This window comes from Mustela lutreola, chromosome 7, assembly GCF_030435805.1.
Source record: "Mustela lutreola isolate mMusLut2 chromosome 7, mMusLut2.pri, whole genome shotgun sequence".
In the NCBI taxonomy this organism is placed as follows: Eukaryota; Metazoa; Chordata; class Mammalia; order Carnivora; family Mustelidae; genus Mustela; species Mustela lutreola.
This window is the reverse complement of record NC_081296.1, coordinates 28,548,790-28,570,463: the sequence shown is the minus strand read 5'-3', so window position 1 is coordinate 28,570,463 and position 21,674 is coordinate 28,548,790. Positions and strand designations below refer to the sequence as shown.

The 21,674-nt window shown below is 42.8% G+C and overlaps 1 protein-coding gene across 1 annotated transcript in view; it reads right to left on the bottom strand.

The window, feature by feature from the left end:
* Nucleotides 1-21,674, bottom strand: part of CHRNA7 (cholinergic receptor nicotinic alpha 7 subunit) — a 115,262-nt gene that overhangs the window by 56,639 nt on the left and 36,949 nt on the right. The window contains exon 3 of the mRNA XM_059180213.1: nucleotides 13,588-13,632. Coding sequence (XP_059036196.1) covers nucleotides 13,588-13,632 — 45 coding nt within the window. The remainder of the gene's footprint in view (nucleotides 1-13,587; nucleotides 13,633-21,674) is intronic.

The window sequence follows — 21,674 nt, the reverse complement described above, 5'->3', positions numbered from 1 at the left end:
AAAGAAAAGAGAAAGGATCCAAATCAATAAAATCATAAATGAAAGAGAAGAGATCACAACTAACACCAAAGAAATACAATTATAAGAACAAATTATGAGCAACTATATGCCAGCAAATTTGACAATTTGAAATGGATGCATTCCTAGAGACATATAAACTACTAAAACTGAACTAGGAAAACAGAAAACCTGAACAGACTCATAACCAGTAAGGAGGTTGAAGCAATCATCAAAAATCTCCCAACAGGGGCACCTGTGTGGCTCAGTTGGTTGGGCGGCTGTCTTGGCTCAGGTCATGATCCTGGAGTCCTGGGATCCAGTCCCACATCAGGCTCCCTGCTTGCCAGGGAGTCTGCTTCTCCCTCTGACCACCCCCCCCCCTTCTTGTGCCCTCTCTCTGTCTCTCTCAAATAAATAAATAAAATTTGAAAAAAAAAAATCTCCCACCAAACAAGGGCCGAGGGCCAGACAGCTTCCCAGGAGAATTCTACCAAACATTAAAGAAAAAATAGTAGCTATTCTTCTGAAACTATTCCAAAACCTAGAAATGGAAGGAAAACTTCTAAATGCATTTTATGAGGCCAGCATTACCCTGATCCCCAAACCAGACACAGACCCTATCAAAAAGCAGAATTACAGACCAATATCCTTGATGAACACAGATGCAAAAATTCTCACCAAAATACTAGCCAATAGAATGCAACAGTACATAAAAGGATTATTCACTATAACCAGGTGGGATTTATTCCTGGGTTGCAAGGTTAGTTTAACATCCTCAAATCAATCAATGTGATATAATACATTAATAAAAGAAAGAACAAGAACCATATGATACTCTCAATAGATGCTTAAAAAGCATCTGACAAAGTACAGCATCCTTTCTTCATCAAAACTCTTCAAAGTATAGGGACAGAAGCTATATACCTCAATACCATCAAAGCCATCTATGAAAAACTCACAGTGAATATCATTCTCAATGGTGAAAACCTGACAGCTTTTCTCCTAAGGTCAGGAACACAACAGGTATGTCCACTATCACCACTGCTCTTCCACATAGTACTAGAAGTGCTAGCCTCAGCAATCAGAAAACAAAAAGAAATTAAAGGCATCCAGATCAGCAAAGAAGTTTTAAAACTCTCACTCTCTGTAGATGATAAGATAACTTATGTGGAAAACCCAAAAGAATCACTCCAAAACTGCTAGACTTCATACAAGAATTCAGCAACATATCAGGATATAAAATCAATGCACAGAAATCAGTTGCATTTCCATACACCAACAGCAAGATAGAAGAAAGAGAAATTAAGGAGACAATCCCATTTACAATTGCACCCAAAACCATAAGACACCTAGGAATAAACCTAACCAAAGGGGCAATGAACCTGTACTCAGAAAACTATAAATTATTCATGATAGAAATTGAGGAACACACAAAGAAATGGAAAAATGTTCCATGCTCATGGATTGGAAGAGTATATATTGTGAAAATGCCTATGCTACCTAAAGCAATCCACACACTTAATACAATCCCTATCAAAATCCCAACCATTTTTTCCAAATAAATGGAACAAATAATCCTAAAAGTTATATGGAATTAGAAAAGACCTTGAATAGCCAGAGGAATGTTGAAAAAGAAAGCCAAAGTTGGTGACATCAGAATCCCTGACTTCAAGCTCTATTACAAAACTGTCATCAAGACAGTATGATATAGGCACAAAAACAGACACATAGATCAATGGAACATAATAGAGAGTCCAGAAATAGACCCTCAACTCTATGTCCAACTAATCTTTGACAAAGCAGGAAAGAATGTCCAATGGAAAAGAAGACGGTCTCTTCAACAAATGGTGTCGGGAAAATTGGAAAGCCACATGCAGAAAATGAAACTGGACCATTTCTGTATACCATACACAAAAATACACTCAAAGTTGATGAAAGACCTCAATGTGAGACAGGAATCCATCAAAATCCTTGAGGAGAACACAGGCAGCAACCTCTTTACCTCAGTCAGCCACAGCAACCTCTTCCAAGAAACACTGCCAAAGGCAAGGACTTCATCAAGATCAGAAGCTTTTGCATAGTAAAGGAAACAGGAAACAAAACCAAAAGATAATTGACAGAACAGGAGATGATATTTGCAAATGACATATCAGATAAAGGGCTAGTATCTAAAATCTAGAAAGAACTTATCAAACTCAACACCCAAAGAGCAAATAATCCAATCAAGAAATGGGCAGAAGACATGAACAGACAATTCTGCAAAGAATATTTCCAAATGGACAACAGAAACATGATGCTCCACATCACTCAGCATCAGGGAAATACAAATCGAAACCACAGTGAGATACCAACTCACACCAGTCAGAATGGCTAAAATTAACAAGTCAGGAAACAACGTATGTTGGAGAGGATGTGGAGAAAGGGGAACCCTCCTACACTGTTGGTGGGAATGCAAGCTGGTGAAGCCACTCTGGAAAACAGTGTGGAGTTCCTCAAAAAATTGAAAATAGAGCTACCCTATGACCCAGCAATCGCACTACTGGATATTTACCCCAAAGATACAAATGAAGTGATCTGAAGGGACATGTGTCCCCGAATGTTTATAGAAGCAATGTCCACATAGCCAAACTATGGAAAGAACCTAGATGTCTATGAACAGATGAATGGATAAAGAAGATGAGGTATATACATATATACAATGGAATACTATGCAGCCATCAAAAGGAACGAAATCTTGCCTTTTACAACAACATGGATGGAACTAGAGGGTATTATGCTGAGTGAAATAAGTCAATCAAAGAAAGACAAGTATCATATGATCTCTCTGATATGAGGAATTTGAGAGGTAAGGTGGGTGGTTTGGGTGTTAAGGAAGGGAAAAATGAAACAAGATGGCATCAGGAGGGAGACAAACCATAAGAGACTCTTAATCTCATGAAACAAACTGAGAGTCACTGGGGAGTAGGAGGGTAGGGATAGGGTGGCTGCATTGTGGACATTGGGGAAGGTATGTGCTATGGTGACTCCTGTAAAATGTGTAAGCTGATGATCCTCAGACCTGTACCCCTGGGGCAAATAATACATTATATGTTAATTAAAAAAAAAAAAAAAAAAGAGTGATCTGTAGGCTCTATTGTGGCCGGTTCTTCTTAGCAAATGTCTCTGCACTGGCAGACTTCCCACCACAAGGAGGTAGGCTCCTCATCATCCCAGAAGGTGCCTCGCATCTGCTCACTTGAAGCCAAGCTGGGTCTCCCCCACCTCAGGACAGGAAAGGTGGGCTGCAGGGAGAGGTGGAAATCAGGCAGCCCCAGGTTCTCACCAAGACTGTGGCAGACCCAGTTGTGTGAGCTCAAGAAAGTTGTTAAACAAAAAACCATGGGCCCCAAATTACTTGGCCAAGTCACCAAACTGGGCTTAATACTTAACTGCAGTTTCAATCAACCCCAGAGATTTAAGCCTTAAAGGGCCAGTCTTGAATTTTCTGATCAGCATCAGTGAGGTCAACTGTCCAAAGCCCACTTTGGAAAACAGTGTGGAGATTCCTCAAGAAATTTAAAATAGAGCTTCCCTATGACCTTGCAATTGCACTACTGGGTATTTACCCCAAAGATACAGATGTAGTGAAAAGAAGGGCCATCTGTACCCCAATGTTTATAGCAGCAATGGCCACGGTCGCCAAACTGTGGAAAGAACCAAGATGCCCTTCAATGGACGAATGGATAAGGAAGATGTGGTCCATATACACTACGGAGTATTATGCCTTCATCAGAAAGGACGAATACCCAACTTTTGTAGCAACATGGACGGGACTGGAAGAGATTATGCTGAGTGAAATAAGTCAAGCAGAGAGGGTCAATCACCATATGGTTTCACTTATTTGTGGAGCATAACAAATAGCATGGAGGACAAGGGGAGATGGAGAGAAGGGAGTTGAGGGAAATTGGAAGGGGAGGTGAACCATGAGAGACTATGGACTCTGAAGAACAATCTGAGGGTTTTGAGGTGGGGGTGAGAGGTTGGGGAAACCAGGTGGTGGGTATTAGAGAGGGCATGGACTGCATGGAGCACTGGGTGTGGTGCAAAAACAATGAATATTGTTACGCTGAAAAAAATAAATTAATTAAAAAAAAAAAAAAGCCCCTCTCTATCCTCCAGTGGAAGATGAAATAATCTGCTTGATAAGACCCCCTACCCTTCCCTCTCAGGGAAAGTGACCTTGTCTGAAACAATTCTTTCTTTTCTTTTGCTTGTAATTTTCTTGCCCTGCCCTCCATCCTTTAAAAACTTTCCATTTTGTGCAACTCCTGGGAGTTCATTCCTCTCTACTTGCTGGGTAGGGTGCCGCCCAACTCTCGAATTGATCATTTAATTAAGCCAATTAGATCTTCAACCTTACTTGGTTGCAATTTGTTTTTTCACAAGGTAAACCTCCCTCTCTGAGCTGTGGCTTCGTCACAGGTGCCCTGCCTTGCAGGGCAGGATGGTGCTGTGAGGATGAAATGTGTACAGTAGCAGGTCAGTCACATGGCCGTAGCAGGAATGTGACAAATAATGATGGCTTACCAAAAAAAAAAAAAAAAAGCAAAAGAAGGACTTCTCCATTTCACAAGACCCTATAGGACAAGACAGCGGTAATAACCAAGCTTTACCCAAAGGTATAGAGGCACCATCAACTGAGCACAGGAGGCTGTAGCAGGAACCTTGGCTCTGCATGCCCTGCAAGCAGGATCAGAGCCCAGGACCCCAAAGGTTTCCATGAACACTTCTGAAGACTGAATATGTAAAAGGGCTTGTAAGCAATCATGTTCCAGAAAGAGGTTTTTTATCCTCTTGAAGCATTCACTCCCCACTCAGAAAGTAGGTCCCTGGAGGGCAGAGGTCCTGCACAAAATCTTCCTATAAACAGTGCCTGGCATGTTGGGTACCTGATAGTAAGTGTCAACCTAGAAACGATAGCCATGTTCTTCATCTGGGATCAGAACAGTTGACTCAAAGAATTTTCAAAACATATATGTGGGGCACCTGGGTGGCTCAATAGGTTAAAGCCTCTGCCTTCAGGTCAGGTCATGATCCCAGGGCCTTGGGATCAGGCCCTGCAGCAGGCTCTCTGCTCAGCAGAGAGCCTGCTTCCCTTCCTCTCTCTCTGCCTGCCTCTCTGCCTACTTGTCATCTCTGTCTCTCAAATAAATAAATAAAATCTTAAAACAACAGGACAACAACAAAACAGCAACAACAAAAAACACATATGTACGGAGTTTTCCAAAGCCAAGTCTTTCACACCAACAACCAGTTCTTGATTCTCTGGACAGGAACTGGGTGTCCAGACATTCGGTTCAATTCAGATCCTCTTTACCTGGAGTTAGTGTCAGATAATCACTCCCAGAGCATCTGGAAGAATCTCTGCTTTTCCTTCTCTTCCATTTCTGAGGGATCCCTTCTCATTTTGTCTTCAAGATATGATTATGTAGGGTTGTTATGGGGACATACAAGGGAGGAAGGGGCCCTGGATATGAAACACACCATAGGAACCCCAATTCTTTCATGCGTCTGAGAACTGGCCTCATTAGAATTTGCCTTGAGCCCACAGGAAACTTTTTAAGTGTGTGTGCATGCACATGCATGAAAATATTTATAGCAGGAGAACGAGAGAGAAGAGAAAGTACCTCTGGTATAATAAGAAACATATTTGGTCTATGTCCCAGGTTCTTGGCACAGGGTTTCTAAAACCTTGGTTATTCCCTGAGGATAGGAATGTCTCTTGTTATTCATATATCTGAGCCCATCTAAGATTATTCTAAGGAGGTGAGGTGACTTAAGGTGGACTCCCTAGATCACCTCAGGTAGCCAGGATGAAGCTGGACATCAGAGAGACCAAGCTTTGACTCCCGGGTGGGATTTTTCAGCCCCACCCAAACTTAATATCCAGGCAGAGGAGAGAGAATGAAGAATGGATTATAAAAACCCTTGAACAAAATTCAGAGCTTATGGGTTGGTGACCAGGTGCCAGGACAGTAGCCCACAGAGGGCAGAAAACCTCTGTGTCTCCCCCATACCTTGCCCTATGCCTCTCTTCCATTTACTTGTTCCTGACCAGTATTCTTTATAATAAATCAGTAAATATAAGTGTTTTCTTGAGTTCCATGAGCTGTTCTGAATTTGAACTCAGCTGGACAGAAGTATGAGTAGCCTGGACACCCACACTGTGGCTGGCATGCTTTGGGAGTAGTCTTGTGGGACTGAGACCTTGACTTGTACGATCTGATGCTAACTCCAGGTAGAGAGGATCAGAATAGAACTGAAAGGCTGGACACCCAGTCTGTGTCCAGAGAATCAGAGAACTGATCGTAGGTGTGAAAGAGCATGTACTTGGTGTCAGAAAACTCCATACATGTGTGTTTTGAAAATTCTTCGAGTCAACTGTTTTGATCACAGATGAAGAAAGTAGGCCTCTGGGGCTCCTGGGTGGCTCAGTGGGTTAAGCCACTGCCTTCGGCTCAGGTCATGATCTCAGGGTCCTCGAATCAAGTCCTGCATCGGACTCTCTCCTCAGCGGGGAGCCTGCTTCCTCCTCTCTCTCTCTGCCTGCCTCTCTCTCTCTCTTTGTAATCTCTCTCTGTCAAATAAATAAATAAATAGAATCTTTAAAAAAAAAAAAAAGAAAGAAAGAAAGTGGGCCTCCTCCTTCCTCTTTCCTTCCTTGTTGGGTTGGCGGGCTCCGGGAGTGCAGGAGGAACAACAGAAATGACTGGCGGCTCCGGGAGTGCAGGAGGAACAACAGAAATGACTGGCGGCTCTGGGAGTGCAGGAGGAACAACAGAAATGACCCTGGGTCCTGCCATCTTCCAGCCTCCTCCCACACTTTCCTTCACCCTTGACTCTCCCGCCAAAAGGATGTATGCCCAGGTCACATCTCCATAGGTAACCCGATACCTATGCAGGAAACAAATAAAAGACAAGCCCCCCCCCAACTCCCTCCCAGTGCAACTTCCCCCACTCCTCTTTCCAGAGTCAAGGAACCTCGCCCCGAGGGTGTCCACCTCCTCCCAGTGCGACTTTCCTGGCTCCCCTTCTCCTGAGCCCCGAAACTTCACCAGACAGTGCCTTTAATAAATCTTGCCTTGCGCCCACTTTGCCTGGTGTTGTGTTTATCTCGCCTATAAAACCTTACACCCTTGACACTTGTAACATTCTACAATGTGAATACTATTCTTTCCATAATTGGAATCGGGAAGTAGAAAATAGAGAACAAAAAGGATGGGGAATGTAGAGCCAGAAGAACGGTCAAAATTCCGAGATCAAAATTCCGAGATCTTTTGAAAAGCACAGGCAAGTCTTTGGATTTCTCTTCAGAAACCAAAATGGTTCTTCTATTTCTTCTCACAGATTAAATCAGATTATATCTGACAGGCTCCCCAAACTGATGAAACTACTCTATAGAAAAAAAATACCCCAAGTGCTTCCTCCTAGGAATAAGAGGTAAACAGAACAGCAACTTTCTCTTCCTTCAGGTTATCTAAATAGCTGGAAATTCCTGCCAAATCAAGGGTAAGTGAAAAAAAGGAAAACACAGTAACAAACTGTAACTCAAAAGAAAATATAATTAATTAATTTATTTTACTTTTCCATCCTTCTATTCAGACTGTATAGAAAATCTCTCATTTGCAGAATATTGACCTCAGAGTTCAAATACCCTGGGGGAAAAGATTATGCAGATTCAGGTTTTCAGAACAGCAATTCAGCAACAGGAAGCTCTGGGAAATAAAATTTGCTGAAGGCAATTTCCTTGATTTTTCTTTCCCCTCCTGTCCATATTTCTGCCCTGGTCTACTGCTCTCTGATCTTCACATTAAGACATTAAGAGAAGGAAAGGAAAACTGAATTTGGGTAAATCAGAGGGGAAGAAAAAGCATGAGAGATGGTGGAATCTGAGAAACAAACTTAGGGTTTGGGAGGGGAGGGGTGGGGGGATGGGTGAGCCTGGCCTCAGGTATTAAGGAAGGCATATATTGCATGGAACACTGGTTGTGGTGATAAACAATGAATCTTGGAACACTGAAAAAATATTAATAATAAAATTAAGATGTTAAAAAAAAACCAAAACAGTCCATTTCTGTAAAGCAGAGATTTTCCCCACCTGTGAACTCCATTGTCCCTACCACCAGCTTGCCTCTTGCCATATCTCTAGGGACTCACTTGGTCACAATATTTTAACCTTTTTGGTTGAATGTAAATTGCACAGCCTGATTATAAATGGCTTAAGAGAAAAAGCTGGGTCTCATCTACTTCTGGGTCTCCCTCACATGACCCAGTTCAATGCCTTCCTCATAATAGGTGCTCAAAAAGATTTGTTAAATAGATAAGTGAGATAAGGTGAGTTTTAGAACAAATGAAGTTGCAGACAATTCTGCAAGTGCGAGAATTAATTAGAAACAAGCTGTGCTTGAGAGAAATTTAGAAGTCTCCAGCGACATCCTTCAAAGCAAGCATGTTTATTTATGAAGACCCTGAACTCAATGTAATAAGTAATAATCTGGCAAAATAATATTTTCCTGAAAAACAACAACTTTGAAAAAAACATTTGCCAAGTCATATATGTCATTGAAGATCATTTGCTTACTGTGGTATAAGGAATGTAGGCTTCAAGAAGACAGACCTGTCTGTGACCTCACATGCAGTGAACATATTAGGTGTCTCTCTCTATATAAGAAAAATGGCAACAGCAGGACTGTACCATAGAGGACACGGGCAATTCTGGTTTTATGCTAAAAAGGAAGCATTTTATTATCTCCCAGAATTTCCAGAGCTTCAACCTTACACTACAGTGTTCAGATGTTATTTGGAGTTGGCTCTATTTTGTATCATGGTATCTTAGCCCTTCCTAGGTTCCTAGGTTGAGTTTTTTTGTTTCATTCGTTCCACAAAAATTATTCAGTGCCCACTGGGGGTAGAGTAGTGAATAAACCCAACTGAGACCAGCCCTCCCAGTGTACATTCCAGTTGTGGGAGGGAGACTCAGAGCCAGAGAACAAATAAACAAAGGATGGGACAAAGGCTCTAGAAACAAAATGAAATGGCCTTATGGAATGCATGCTTTCCTCAAATTGCTATGCTGAGCCCTAATTCCAATGTGAGGATGTCAGAGAAGGGGCCGTTAGCAGGTAGTTAGATCATATGGAAGAACCCCTCCCAAATGAGATTAGTGCCCTTATACAAAGAGGCCAATAGCTAGCTCACTCCCTCTCAACCATGTGAGAACATGACACAAACACAACTCAAAAGAGGGCCCTAATAGAACCCAACCATGGCTGGTGGCACCATGATCTCAGACTTCCAGCATTCAGAACTGTGAGAAATAAATATCTGTTGTGTATAGCCACGCAGTTTATGGTATTTTCTTATAGCAGCCCAAACAAAGGCACCGGGTAAGGAGAATGGAGTGAGCTGGGGTAGCAGGGGAGGGTGTGAGACAGTAGTCAGGGACACCGGGAAGACCTCACTGGAAAGGTGATTTTCAGGAAGAGACTAGTAAGAAGTGAGGGAGAAAAGAAGTGGTTCTTGGGGAAAGAGTCTTCCAGCTAGAGGGAGCAAGCACAAAGGCCCTGAGGTGGATGTGTGCTTGGGTAACGTGTGCAGGGCATCAAGCAGGGCAGGGAGCACAGCAAGAAAAAGAGGACTGGGGGGGATGTGGTAGAAGCAAGGGCCAGGCCGACAGAGTCAGAGAATACCTCAAGGACCTCAGCTTGTCACTGGTGAGACAGGAGTCTCTGGAAGGATCTGGGTCAATGAGGCTTGTGGTTGAACCTTCATCTTCTCTTATTGGGATCATACTGACTGGTATATTGAGAACAGACATCACTAGGGGAGGTAAGAAATGACACAGAAAGTTGGGCTAGGAGTCTCCACAATAGCATGGGTGAGAGAGAATGATGGATTAGAACAGGGTAGAAGCAATGGGGTTGACTTGTGGTGATATTAGTTGGATCTGTTTTGAAGATCGAATTGCCAGATCAGATGTGGGTGTGAAAAACAAGAGTTAAGGGTGACTCTGAGGCTTCTGCTCTGAGTAAATGAAGACAATGGAGCTACCATTTATCCCAAATGGAAACAGCTACTGTAGTGGCCAAGGGCAGCTGCCCAAAATGTTCCACTGTGTTATACTGATTATTTTATTTTATTAATTTACATTCAATTATCCAACATATAGTATATCATTAGTTTTTGATGTAGTGTTCAATGATTCATTAGTTGCATATAACATCTAATGTTCATCACATCACATGCCCTCCTTAACGCCCATCATACTGATTATTTTAAATAAAAGTTACCTAAAAAGGCCTGCGCAAGAAGGATACTCAGACCCTCCTCTGTCTCCCTGAAAGCAGGAAATAAATTTCTCCCATGAAAGATACCCTCCCTGGACCAGGAGCTAAAGAGACATAATTATCACCAGAGATAGGAAAATTTAGAGCCAAAAAGGCTGTAGAAACAATCTTTGTTACTTTTTGCTAATTTCCCAGCACAGTCCAAATTTCCTTCAGAATTCCTTACTAATTAAAACTCCCAAAGACAAGGGTCTTTGTCCTGTCAATTCCTCACAAATGTGTCTCTTTGTCTAAGAAGCTTAAAAGTATCTGTCTTGGTCATTTCTGTAGGTCTCAATGCCATTATTGGGCCTCCATATGCACATAACAAAACTGTGTTTTCTCCTGTTAATCTGTCTCATGTAAATTCATTGTTAGGCCAACTGGGAGGACCTTAATGGGTGGAGAAAGATTTTAGCTTCTCTTCACTATGGAGGTGGCAAATGTGAAAGGAAAAGAATGAATGGTCTGGAATACACTAGGGTTAAGAGCCTACTGGGTGCCCACATGGGGACACCATGAAGGAAGTTGGGTTGGTGCTGTTAGCTCCTGAATGGTGCCTTAAGCCAGGATCCTCCAACTCCTGAGACAAGGAATGGCTGGACAGACATGAAGAGACAACAGTGGGAACTTAGGAGTCTGAGTGAATTAGGAGAAAAACTTAAGGAGAAGTATCTAGACACTAAATGAAGAAAGATTTAAGAAAGAGGGACCAATCAACTCTACCAAATGCCCTGAGAGACCCATTAAGATAAGAGGGGGGAAAAAATCAATCCCTGGAAAAGATAAAACAATGGTATTCTACCCGTGGTGGGGAATAGGGGGACAGGGCAGGTATTGACAGGTAAGGGACACAAGACATCACCCTGGATGATGGCAAAGTTCTGCTTCCTGAGGAGGGTGGGATTGAAGTGCTGAAAGCATGCCTGGCAATTCACTGACCAGTACACTTAGGATCTAGGCATTGTACTGTACCTAAAATTTTGCCTTGAAAGACACCCTAGTCAAAGAGCTGCATGAAACACATGGGTGAAGGTGACCACTGTCTGCTCTTCTACTTTAAACAGAATTTAAAAAGAAGCTAGATCTATAGGAAGATGGATAGATGGCCAAATATGGGAGAAAGCAAGATTTACAAAGTGCTAATTACAGAGTCTATGAGGCGAGGACATACATTCACTGTGACTTGACTGAGCTTGAAATTTTTGAAAATTTTCAACAAAAAAACTGGGGAAAATTGTTATTCATAGTACAGCATTCAGCAAACTGGGGTTAGTGGTTTGTTCACCCCAAGCCAGGCCAAGGTGAGTTTAACTGAGAAGCATAGGAAGAGGCTGGGGGCAGTCTGAGCTCAGGGAGGCACCACTTGGAGGAACATTCCTGTAAAGGTGAGGAGCAAACTAGAGTCACTGGAGGGGTTAATGCGGACAAACTGAGCTCTGCCTGTATGCTGAGAATGACCTGCAGACTCTATTATGAGGTTAGAGGCAACAGGGAGGACCATGAAAGCAAGGTTCTCAGCAGGTACCAAGAGAGGGAACCCCTTCCCAGGAGGGAGAGCCCTTCTCTAGGGGAGCATTGACCCTGTGCCCATGATAAAAGGAGGGAAGCTGGAGCAGGTGTGCACAGGCTTTGAGGTAGGATGTGCTCACTAAAGAATGTTGCTTTAAATCCTGCAGCAACATCTCTAAAATGTTCTTTGAGGGATCTCATGTAGAGCGAAGCTTACTTGTGGGACACAAGGCAGATGGCTTTGCATGAATCCATTTTCTCTCCCTCAACTTCCACATGCATTCCCACTAAAACTCACCTGCCCAAGAACCACCTGGGAGTACCCCTTTCCCCACGTTTCCTTCTCTCATTTCTCCTTACAAAGAAAGGCATATTTCCCTTACCTCAGCTCCTATCTTAGGACAGTGGCCCAAGAAGGAACAAGTCAATTCAAAATGTCAGTATCTATGCATTAAAACTTGGGTGACAATAACTTTCAAATGATCTTTGGTGGGTTTTAATTCATTTCATTCCTTTCTTTCAACAAAATTGAAAGAGAAACTAATCAAGTTGTCAGCTGATACATCCTGATAAAACTATATTATCTTTGGCACGTCATCTGGAAGAAGTTCAAGGAATTGATTAACATTGCTGTAAGAAAATGTCTTTCATTATGAGTGACACATTATAACATCTATTTTAAAAAGTCATAGAACTGATGGTGAAATAGGCATCAGTGTCTCATTTCTGATAATAAAAAATAGTCATCCATGAATATATGAATTAATTTAAAACAAAAACCCATCTTTGGTGGAGAGATGAATGTCACCTTGATGAATTAAGTACCAATAATCATTGTAAACCTAAATCAATCTAGAAGAAAAAAAATTAACACATTGTCTAAAGGAATAGTTTTTTATGTAAATATTTATATTTAAGAGAACCAAGACAGAGTGATTAATAAAAGACCTGCAAACACAAAATTATATTATGTTAGGGTAAAATTCTGTGTGAAAATTAGAATTGCAATGCCAGTGCAAAGAAGACAAGGACTGTGTGAAATATCTGGCAGTTAAAGAAGACCTTGTTTATATATTTCTTAAGTGAATGATATGGATATCAAATTATTATGGCATTTAGATTCCACTGAAAATAGAGACTAACAGTTTTACTTTCAAATGTCAATATTTACAATTTGATGGAAGAGACATCATTTGCAATTCATTAAATTTAGGTGAGAATTTTAGATGTCAAGTTAAAAATCTATGAATGGAATATAGCGTTTCCAAATGTTTGCAGGGGCCACTGGAACACTAAGTGTGGAGGCCTCTGGCTTAGGCAACTCCTTAATATTCCAATATGTGCATCCAGGGGGCATGGCGAGGTGGGAGAGGCAGGTGCCCCTGAGCCCTGGGGTCCAGTTAATGCAGGTTATAGACACGTTACAGACAATGCAGATCTTAGTCTTATTATTTGTTTTGCATGAAGTGGTTTTAAAATGTCCCTCAAATCACCGCATAGAGAAACATAAGCATGCACTCGATCCTGCAGGATGCAATGAGAAACCCCAGAGTGGGCATTCTAGTTCACATACACTGGCATGTGTGCAGTGAGGGAGGACTTCCCTGGCTTTGCTCAGGGGTCCTCTGCTTCCCCTGCATTTCAAGCACTGGCTACTGTGAAGTATGAGCAGGAAGACTGGCAGGGGAGGACTGCCATTGTCCCAACTTACCATCTGCAGCCAAATGTTGGTGGTTAAAACTTGGTTCTTCTCATCCTTCAAAGAAAAAGAAAGACCCATATAAATATGGTTTATATGGTTTACAAAAGAGGGAATGATACTGTTATTCATGCAGGAATCAGATTGCTCAGGCTGCTGGAGTGTGTGGAAATTAGGAGGCATTGAGCACTTCCAAATACACACAAGCAGCATTTCCCCCAGAGTTAAGCTTTTTCTCTTTATCCTGAAATTATGTACATTATAGAGCACTTACAAAATATGAAGAAATATAAAGAAGAAAATTAAAACCCCACAGCCCCGTTATCCAGAGATGACACATGCTAATGATTTAGCTTATTCTCCTTTGTACACTTTACCTTAATTAAAATGCTTAAGAAAATAAAATTGGGTACAAATTCCAATTCTTTAAAGTCAAGTTTATTACCAGAATGTATACAGTTTTAAACAAATATCAATATCTCGTGCTTCCCTCCCCCAGGAAAGGGAATATGACCCTATGGCAGCAGACACACTGTATGCCAATGGTGCTGCATGGGTCACATTTCTGCCTGGTCCCTGTGGATCTGCCTACCTTTTCTCTCATCTTCTAGCTACCAAGAAGGATGCCTGGCCCCTGACATACACTTACAAGGTAAATCCTGTCCTAATGAGCAAACCAAGTTTCAGCAAGGTAAGATGACTCTCCGACGGAGCTAATCAAACTTGGATCTCTGACTCAAAGCCCCTTCTCCCCACATTTCCAAACCACCTAAGGATGGGATCCAGCAAGGTGCCTAGTCTGTGCTCTAAGCAGAACCTGGGATAGTATAATAACCATGGCTTTGCCCCAGCACAGGACGTCTCCAGAAGATTCTAGGCAATATCAACCTTTCCAGCTGGGATGTAAGCATCATCTTATCACAGCTGGCCAAGCCCAAGATGGCCCAGCAAATACCAATGTGTGCAGGCTAATGAGCAAGTCTCCTGCAGTAGTTCTACTGTGATGGTGTTATGCAGAACTTAGCACCCAATTCCCACCTAAACGACTCTGTAAATTGGCAACTGCCAGTCTCTTTAGGAGAAAGTATTAAGCAATGCCCCCAAGTAGATGTGCCTAGAAGCTGAGACTGTGAGTTCCTCCACCAGGATTTACCTGGCCCCTTTAACTGATGGCTTACACAAAAACAGACCCAATGGAAGAAACAACATGGCATCTGCTGGGGCGTGGCCAGAGGGCTGGGATGCAAATGAGAAATAAATGCTGTTCCCCATTAAAATAAAAATGTGTTGAGGGGCGCCTGGGTGGCTCAGTGGGTTAAAGCCTCTGCCTTTGGCTCAGGTCATGATCCCAGGGTCCTGGGATCGAGCCTCACATCAGGCTCTCTGCTCAGCCAGGAGCCTGCTTCCTCCTCTCTCTCTCTCTCTGACTGCCTCTCTGCCTACTTGTGATCTCTGTCTGTCAAATAAATAAATAATCTTAAAAAAAAAATGTGTTGAACATGTAAGGATTTGGCAAAGATTCTTTGATGCACCAATGCCCCTAGCTCAGCCACTCACACCCGGAGCAACTTTGAGAGCTGAACTTGGCAGGCAAGGAGGTATGTGAATCCCAAAGAAAGAACAGAACTGCTTGGGAAGCGACAGGCGACAGCATCCTAGTAAAGTCTCAGGTTGCAGCTGTGTCCAGAAAATGTTGTCAGTTTGGTTAAAGCAAAAACACACCCTATTTTCCAAAATAAAACACGGCAGTGTCTTTTTGGTGGAAAAAGTTACGTAGCTGACGTCTCTCGGTATTCTGTACTGAGCAAATGGTCCCCGATAGAGCCGTGTATTTGCACCACAAGAAAACTCTTGTTCCGGGTCAATCTCCAATATTATTTGAAAGCATCAGTGAACTCTTTAAGGACATATATCCATTGCATCAACTTATTAAGGAGTTGTTGTTTTTAATGGACTTAAAATTAGCCAGTGTTCCATTTGGGTGGCTTTCCTTCTTTTAATCGCATCTGTGTCTTCAGCTTCTGAGAAAAAAGCTTCTGTGGTTTGGGAACTCAATTACTACCAATCTAATTAAAAGGCTTTCTTCTTTCCAACATTCTAACTGAAACCTCATTAGAGTGAAACGGAATTTCTGTGGTGTGTAGCAGCATGGGACTGAAGTGCCGGCATTTCAAACTGTAATCAACACTAAGCAGCAGCCAGATACTGCCGGAGAGCACAAGGATGCCAGGTAGGGGAGCCCTCCGCGGAGACTCTGGGGACCAGCCCACAGATCAGCAAGGAGGCTGCTGTGTGCATCCCAGAGTGGGTCTCTTTCTCCTGCTTCCAGCCCAGGGCCACCCGCTGGCTGTGTCTCTCAGCTTTCTCAGTCTGCCCAGCGACAAAATGTCCTACCTCTTTCCCACCCCCGGGTGTAGTACCCTCTCTCCATCACACACTGAATGTTTGTGTCCCCCAGAAATTCCCATGTTCAAACTTAACTCCCACCGTGATGACATCTGGAGGTGGGACCTTTAGAAGATTAGGTCCTGAGAGCAGAGCCTCCTGTGAATGGGATCAGTGCCTTATGATAGAGACCCCAGAAAGCCCCCTCACCCCTTTGGCCCTGTGAGGACACAGGGGAGAAAAGAGCAGTCTATGAACCACGAAGCAGGTTTGCACAGATACCAGATCGACCAGTGCACTGACCCTGGATTTCCCAGCATCCTCACCTATAAGAAATAATTGTGTGTTAAGCCACCCAGTCTGTGATATTTTTGTTATAGGAGCCCAAGCTGATGAAGATAGTACCCCACCACACACTGACCTCCACTCAGCTCCAGATGGGGCTCTCTGCCCTTATCCAGCTGCACTGCTAACAGAATGAAGTCTACGGTTCCTAGTGTAGTACACAAGCCACAGTCCAGCCAGGTGTTCATTCATTTATTCATTCACTCACTCATTCAACAAATGTTTGCAGAGCACTTCCCGTCTCATTGCTATCCGGACATATACAGTAGGAACTGAACATCATTCTTGAGCTCGTAGAATGCGAGTCAGGAATGGGATTAGACAACTCAAGAATGATAGAATTACAAAAGGTGACAGAAAAGGAACAGGGTGCCTTCAGACAGAATGACAGGGATGGAGTCCCAAGAATGAGCCTTCCTTTTGACATCCTATGATACTGGAAGACCAAAAGACATGGCTCCCTTATCACATCACCTGTATCATTTGCTCTTCAAGACCTCACTCCTTCTCACCTCCCAGGACCTGCCCTCTCCCCACCCTCTTCCTTTCTCCTGCCCGGACTGAGGCTGCCTCCTGACTCAACAGCGGCTCCCGCATAGAGCCGGCAACTCAGCTCAGGACCTCGGCTTTGCAAAGGAGAATGAGGAGCACTGAGGAGAGACATAAGAGAGATTACAGCCTGCAAGAATCCAGCCTACTTCAGAAAGCACCTGGTAACCGGCTCCTGGAGTTATAAAAACAGAGGATAGCCACCTGCCTGCAGAGGACACTTCAGTGGCCCTGCAAGTGTGCAGCTTAGGTGACCCAGGGCCTGCGCAGTCTACAGTGGCCAGATCTCCTACACACCCTGGTGCCCACGCCAGCCTCTAGCCATTCCTTCTTGCCACCCCCAGCGTACCCGCAGTGCCCTACTTCCTGAGCCTTCTGCAAGAGAGCCCAAGGCAAAACTTAAGCCTGCATTCAACTATCATGCCTCAGGGTTTGCATTGCTGTCCATGCTGAGGTGATGTGGAGAACTGGGCACGGAGACTGAGGCTTTGGTTTAGAAAGTTGGCAGATGGAGCTGTGGTTCCCAGATGCGTCTCTGGCCTCAGGCATTTGGATGTTCCTGGCAGGGTTTGCAGGGGCTCCACTCTCACTGTCCAGAAGCTGTACTTATTCAACCCAGGAGGGAAGCTTCCTTCTCTCCCAAGTAAACATCCTTCACTGACAGAAAAGCCATCAGCCTTCTGCACTCCCTTGAGCTTGTTTAAATCCTGAATTAGCTGATGAAGCTGCTTTCAATAATCTCTTTCCTCATGAGCTGGGTGGCACAATGGACAAACACTAGGATTCCTGCAGGGAGGGGGAATGATATCTCCAAACCCAAGTCCCAAACCCTAGCCCCAGGGTCTCTGAATAAATAACCAGCAAGCAGCGCAGAATCTGAACATGAGCTTCAGTGATTCCAGACCCTCAGGCGGCCACCTGGTCATCCCTGATCTGATCCAGCCCTGCAGGACAGCGTGGAGGAGCAGACCCCATACCAGCAGAAGACCCTCCAGGCTCCAATCTGAGCCCTCCAATCATAGGCACTCAGTTTCTGTGGGTTCCAATTTTCTGTCCTAGGAAATAAGGAGGTAACAGAGGTCCTGACCACCTTCTAGAGTGGAAGAGGCAAGGAGAGCATCCTGAAAACTGTGACATGTGACTCAGTGCCAGTGGCTGTCCCTGTGCAGGTGCCCTCCCCACAGAGCTCTCCTGCCATGGAATCATAGGAGGCCCTTGTGACAAAGCAACCCCAAAGCCAGCTAGTCTAATGCCTTATTGTTTTTTTGGTTTTTGTTTTATTCTGAGCACCTCAGAATATTATTCAGCCTTAAAAAATATGGAAATTCTTTTTTATTTCTTTTTTTTAATTTATTTTTTCAGTGTTCCAAGATTCATTCTTCATGCACCACACCCAGTGCTCCATGCAATACTTGCCCTCCTTAATACCTACCACCAGGCTCACCTAACCCCTCAATCCCCACCCCTTCAAAACCCTCAGTTTGTTTCTCAGAGCCCACAGTCTCTCATGGTTCATCTCCCCCTCCAATGTCTCCTAATCTACTTTTCCTTGCGTTCTCCTATGTCCTCCATGTTATTCCTTATGCTCCACAAGTAAGTGAAACCATATGATGATTGACTTTCTCTGCTTGACTTATTTCACTCAGCGTCATCTCCTCCAGTTCCATCCATGTTGATACAAACCTTGGGTATTCAGGCTTTCTGGTGGAGGTGTAATATTCCATTGTATATATGGACCATATCTTCTTTATCCATTCATCTGTTGAAGGGCATCTAGACTCCTTCCACGGTTTGGCAACTGTGGCCATTGCTGTTATAAACATTGGGGTACAGATGGCCCTTCTTTTCACTACATCTGTATCTTTGTGGTAAATACCCAGTAGTGCAATTGTAGGATCATAAGGAAGCTCTATTTTTAATTTTTTAAGGAATCTCCACACTGTTCTCCAAAGTGGCTGCACCAACTTACATTCCCACCAACAGTGTAAAATAAGGAAATTCTGCTATTTGTGAGAGCGTAGATGAACAAGGAGGGCACTATCCTAAGTGAAATAAGTCAGACACAGAAAAGCAAATACCACCTATATGAGGAATCAACAAGTAGTTGAGCACAAAGAAGCACAGAATGGAATGGTGGCTGCCAGGGGAATGGGAGGTTTTAGGCCAGGGGAACCAAGGTTCAGCTCTGAAAGATAAACAATTCCTAGAGATTTCTGGTGAGGCATGGAGCTTATACTTGACAATACTATATTATATACTTAAAAATCTATTAAAAGGGTAGATCTTGTGTTAAATGTTATCATAGAAATAAATAATAAATAAATAAATACAAATAAAGTTTCTGTATATCACGCATACTTCAATAAAGGGAGTGTTGTTTTCTTTTAAAATTACACTTTGATTGGGGCCCCTGGTGTCTCAGTGGGTTAAGCCTCTCCCTTCGGCTTGGGTCGTGATCCCAGGATCCTGGGATCAAGTCCTGCATCAGGCTCTTTGCTCAGTGGGGAGCCTGCTTCCCCCCCCCCCGCCTGCCTCTGTGCCTATTTGTGATCTCTCTCACTCTGTCAAATAAATAAATAAAATATTTTTTTAAAAAGTGCACTTTGATTTAAGCAGCCATGCTTTTTGAACAATCTCCCAGAATAAGCATGTATCTGCTTTGAGCACACCAGTTCTGATAATGTGTAATGTGCTATCTTGTATTTCATATAGCAATTATTCTTCTGGAAGTTGTACAGCAACATTATTCAACATTATTTTGCAAAGCTCCCAACACTTTTTCTTTGCTTTTGTATAGAAGCTGAGAAAAAGTAGATAACAATACATCTCACTGTGTCTAAATTCTTGTTTGCAGAGAAAAATTGCTGGATAACATAAATTCCTATTTGTGTAGTCTCTAGTTTATACCAAGGATTACTTCTTTTATCTAATTTAATTTTACACCAACCATATTTTTGTCCTAGTTTTACAGAATAATAAACTGAGATTTTTCCCTAAGTCAGCAAGATAGTAGATCTGACACACATGCCACAGACATATACCCCTCATATCCAAAATAAGAAATAAACTCCTATAAATCAATAAGAATAAGGCAGACAATCCAACAGAAAAATGAGCAAAAGATGAACAAGCACATGATTTTCACCACAGAGAATATCAGTAAATGACATCTGAAAATACCGTAGTTAAATCTTCAGTAGACATCTGCATTCTTCCCAAATGTCATGTGTGCACACAGGCACGCACACAGTTTTGCTTTTTTTTAAAGTTTGTGACAACAACCCAGCTAAGTCAGTACTATTATTATTCTCCTTTAATAATGGGGATTACGGGAAGGCTCCCAAATTTAGCCTAATATATGTCTCCGTTCTGCTCAAATATGTTCAGTTGAGCCTATGTCTTCCTTTATAATCAAGAGGGAAGGGGTGCATAAAAATATCAACTGTGAAACAAAAGAAGCTCCTGGCCCCATGTCCCACAGCTCAGCGTGGGAGCTGAGATCCACCCCCTTACCTCTTTATCCCAACACCTGTGTTTGAGCTACCATGAGACTCTGCTCCCAATGTCAGAACAGTGAGCACCTTGGTGATGTAAATGAAAAGTGGTTCCCTTTGGTATTTGTTTTGTACAGGAGTTCTCGAAATATCACCTGGAAACCTCTGAGGTTCTGAGATGCTTTGGAGAATCAGCGAAAAACTTTTCATAATCATTAGAAGTTATTAGGCTATTTCCCCCTCATTTCCTCATGAGCACTGAGCAGAGCTTTGCAGAGAGCCTATGGCATATGATGTCACCAACAGACTGAATACAGAAGCAGATAAGAGAATCCAGCTGTCTTCTATTAAGCTTGGCATTAAGGAGATTGGCAAAATATAAAATAGTGCCACCCTTCTCACTAATTGTTTTGCTTGGATAAATGTATTTACTTTTTTAGAAAAATACTGGTCACATTAACATGGCATGGGTTTATTATAATTTTAAATTAATTAATGGACTTAAGCTGTTTTCTTAATTTCCATTTTTAATATGGTAAATATTGATAAATATAACTCACATGAGAAAAATTGGGAGGAATTCCCATAACTTTTACGAGAGTAAAAGTTTTCAAGTTTGAGAGTCACTGATAAAGGGCCTTAATTCATTAAGAACTTCTGTTTCTTATACCTAAAACCCAGCCCTCTCGTAGTGCAGAGCCCTACCGCATCTCTGTTCTCCTTTTGGGGTTGCTCATGGTCTGTGACATGGGAGTACAACTGAAAAGTCCAGACATCACAGGCAGACCTGGCTGTGTTACTTACAAGCTATGTAGACTTAGGGCAGTCACTGAACTTTCCTGAGACTCGGTTTCCTATACATAAAAATAGGAAACTGATTGCCATCTCTCCAGCAAACTGCAAGGATTAAACGAGTAGCACACAAGAAGTCCCGAAAACACAGTAAAGTTTTCTGGCTTTCTTTCTTAAAAAAAAAAAAAAAAAAAAAAAAGTAAAAAAGTTTGCTTATTTAAGAAAAAGAGAACATACGTGAGGAGGAGGGGCAGAGGGAGAAGCAGGCTCCCCATTGTGCAAGGAGCCTGAAGGTGGGCTTCAACCCTGGACCCTGGGATCATGACCTGAGCCAAAGGCAGATGCTTACCTGACCCAACCAGGTGTCCCAAGTTTTCTACCTTTCAGTGATCAGAAACAAGTTCCTCCAACAGAAAGGTACTAGGGTGACTTAGAAGGTTGTCCCACCGAGACAAAATCTCCTCTCTACTCCCAAAGGCCTGCCTTTGCAGGTGGCACATAATTACATTTGTTTTCTCACAGAAATCTGGGCCC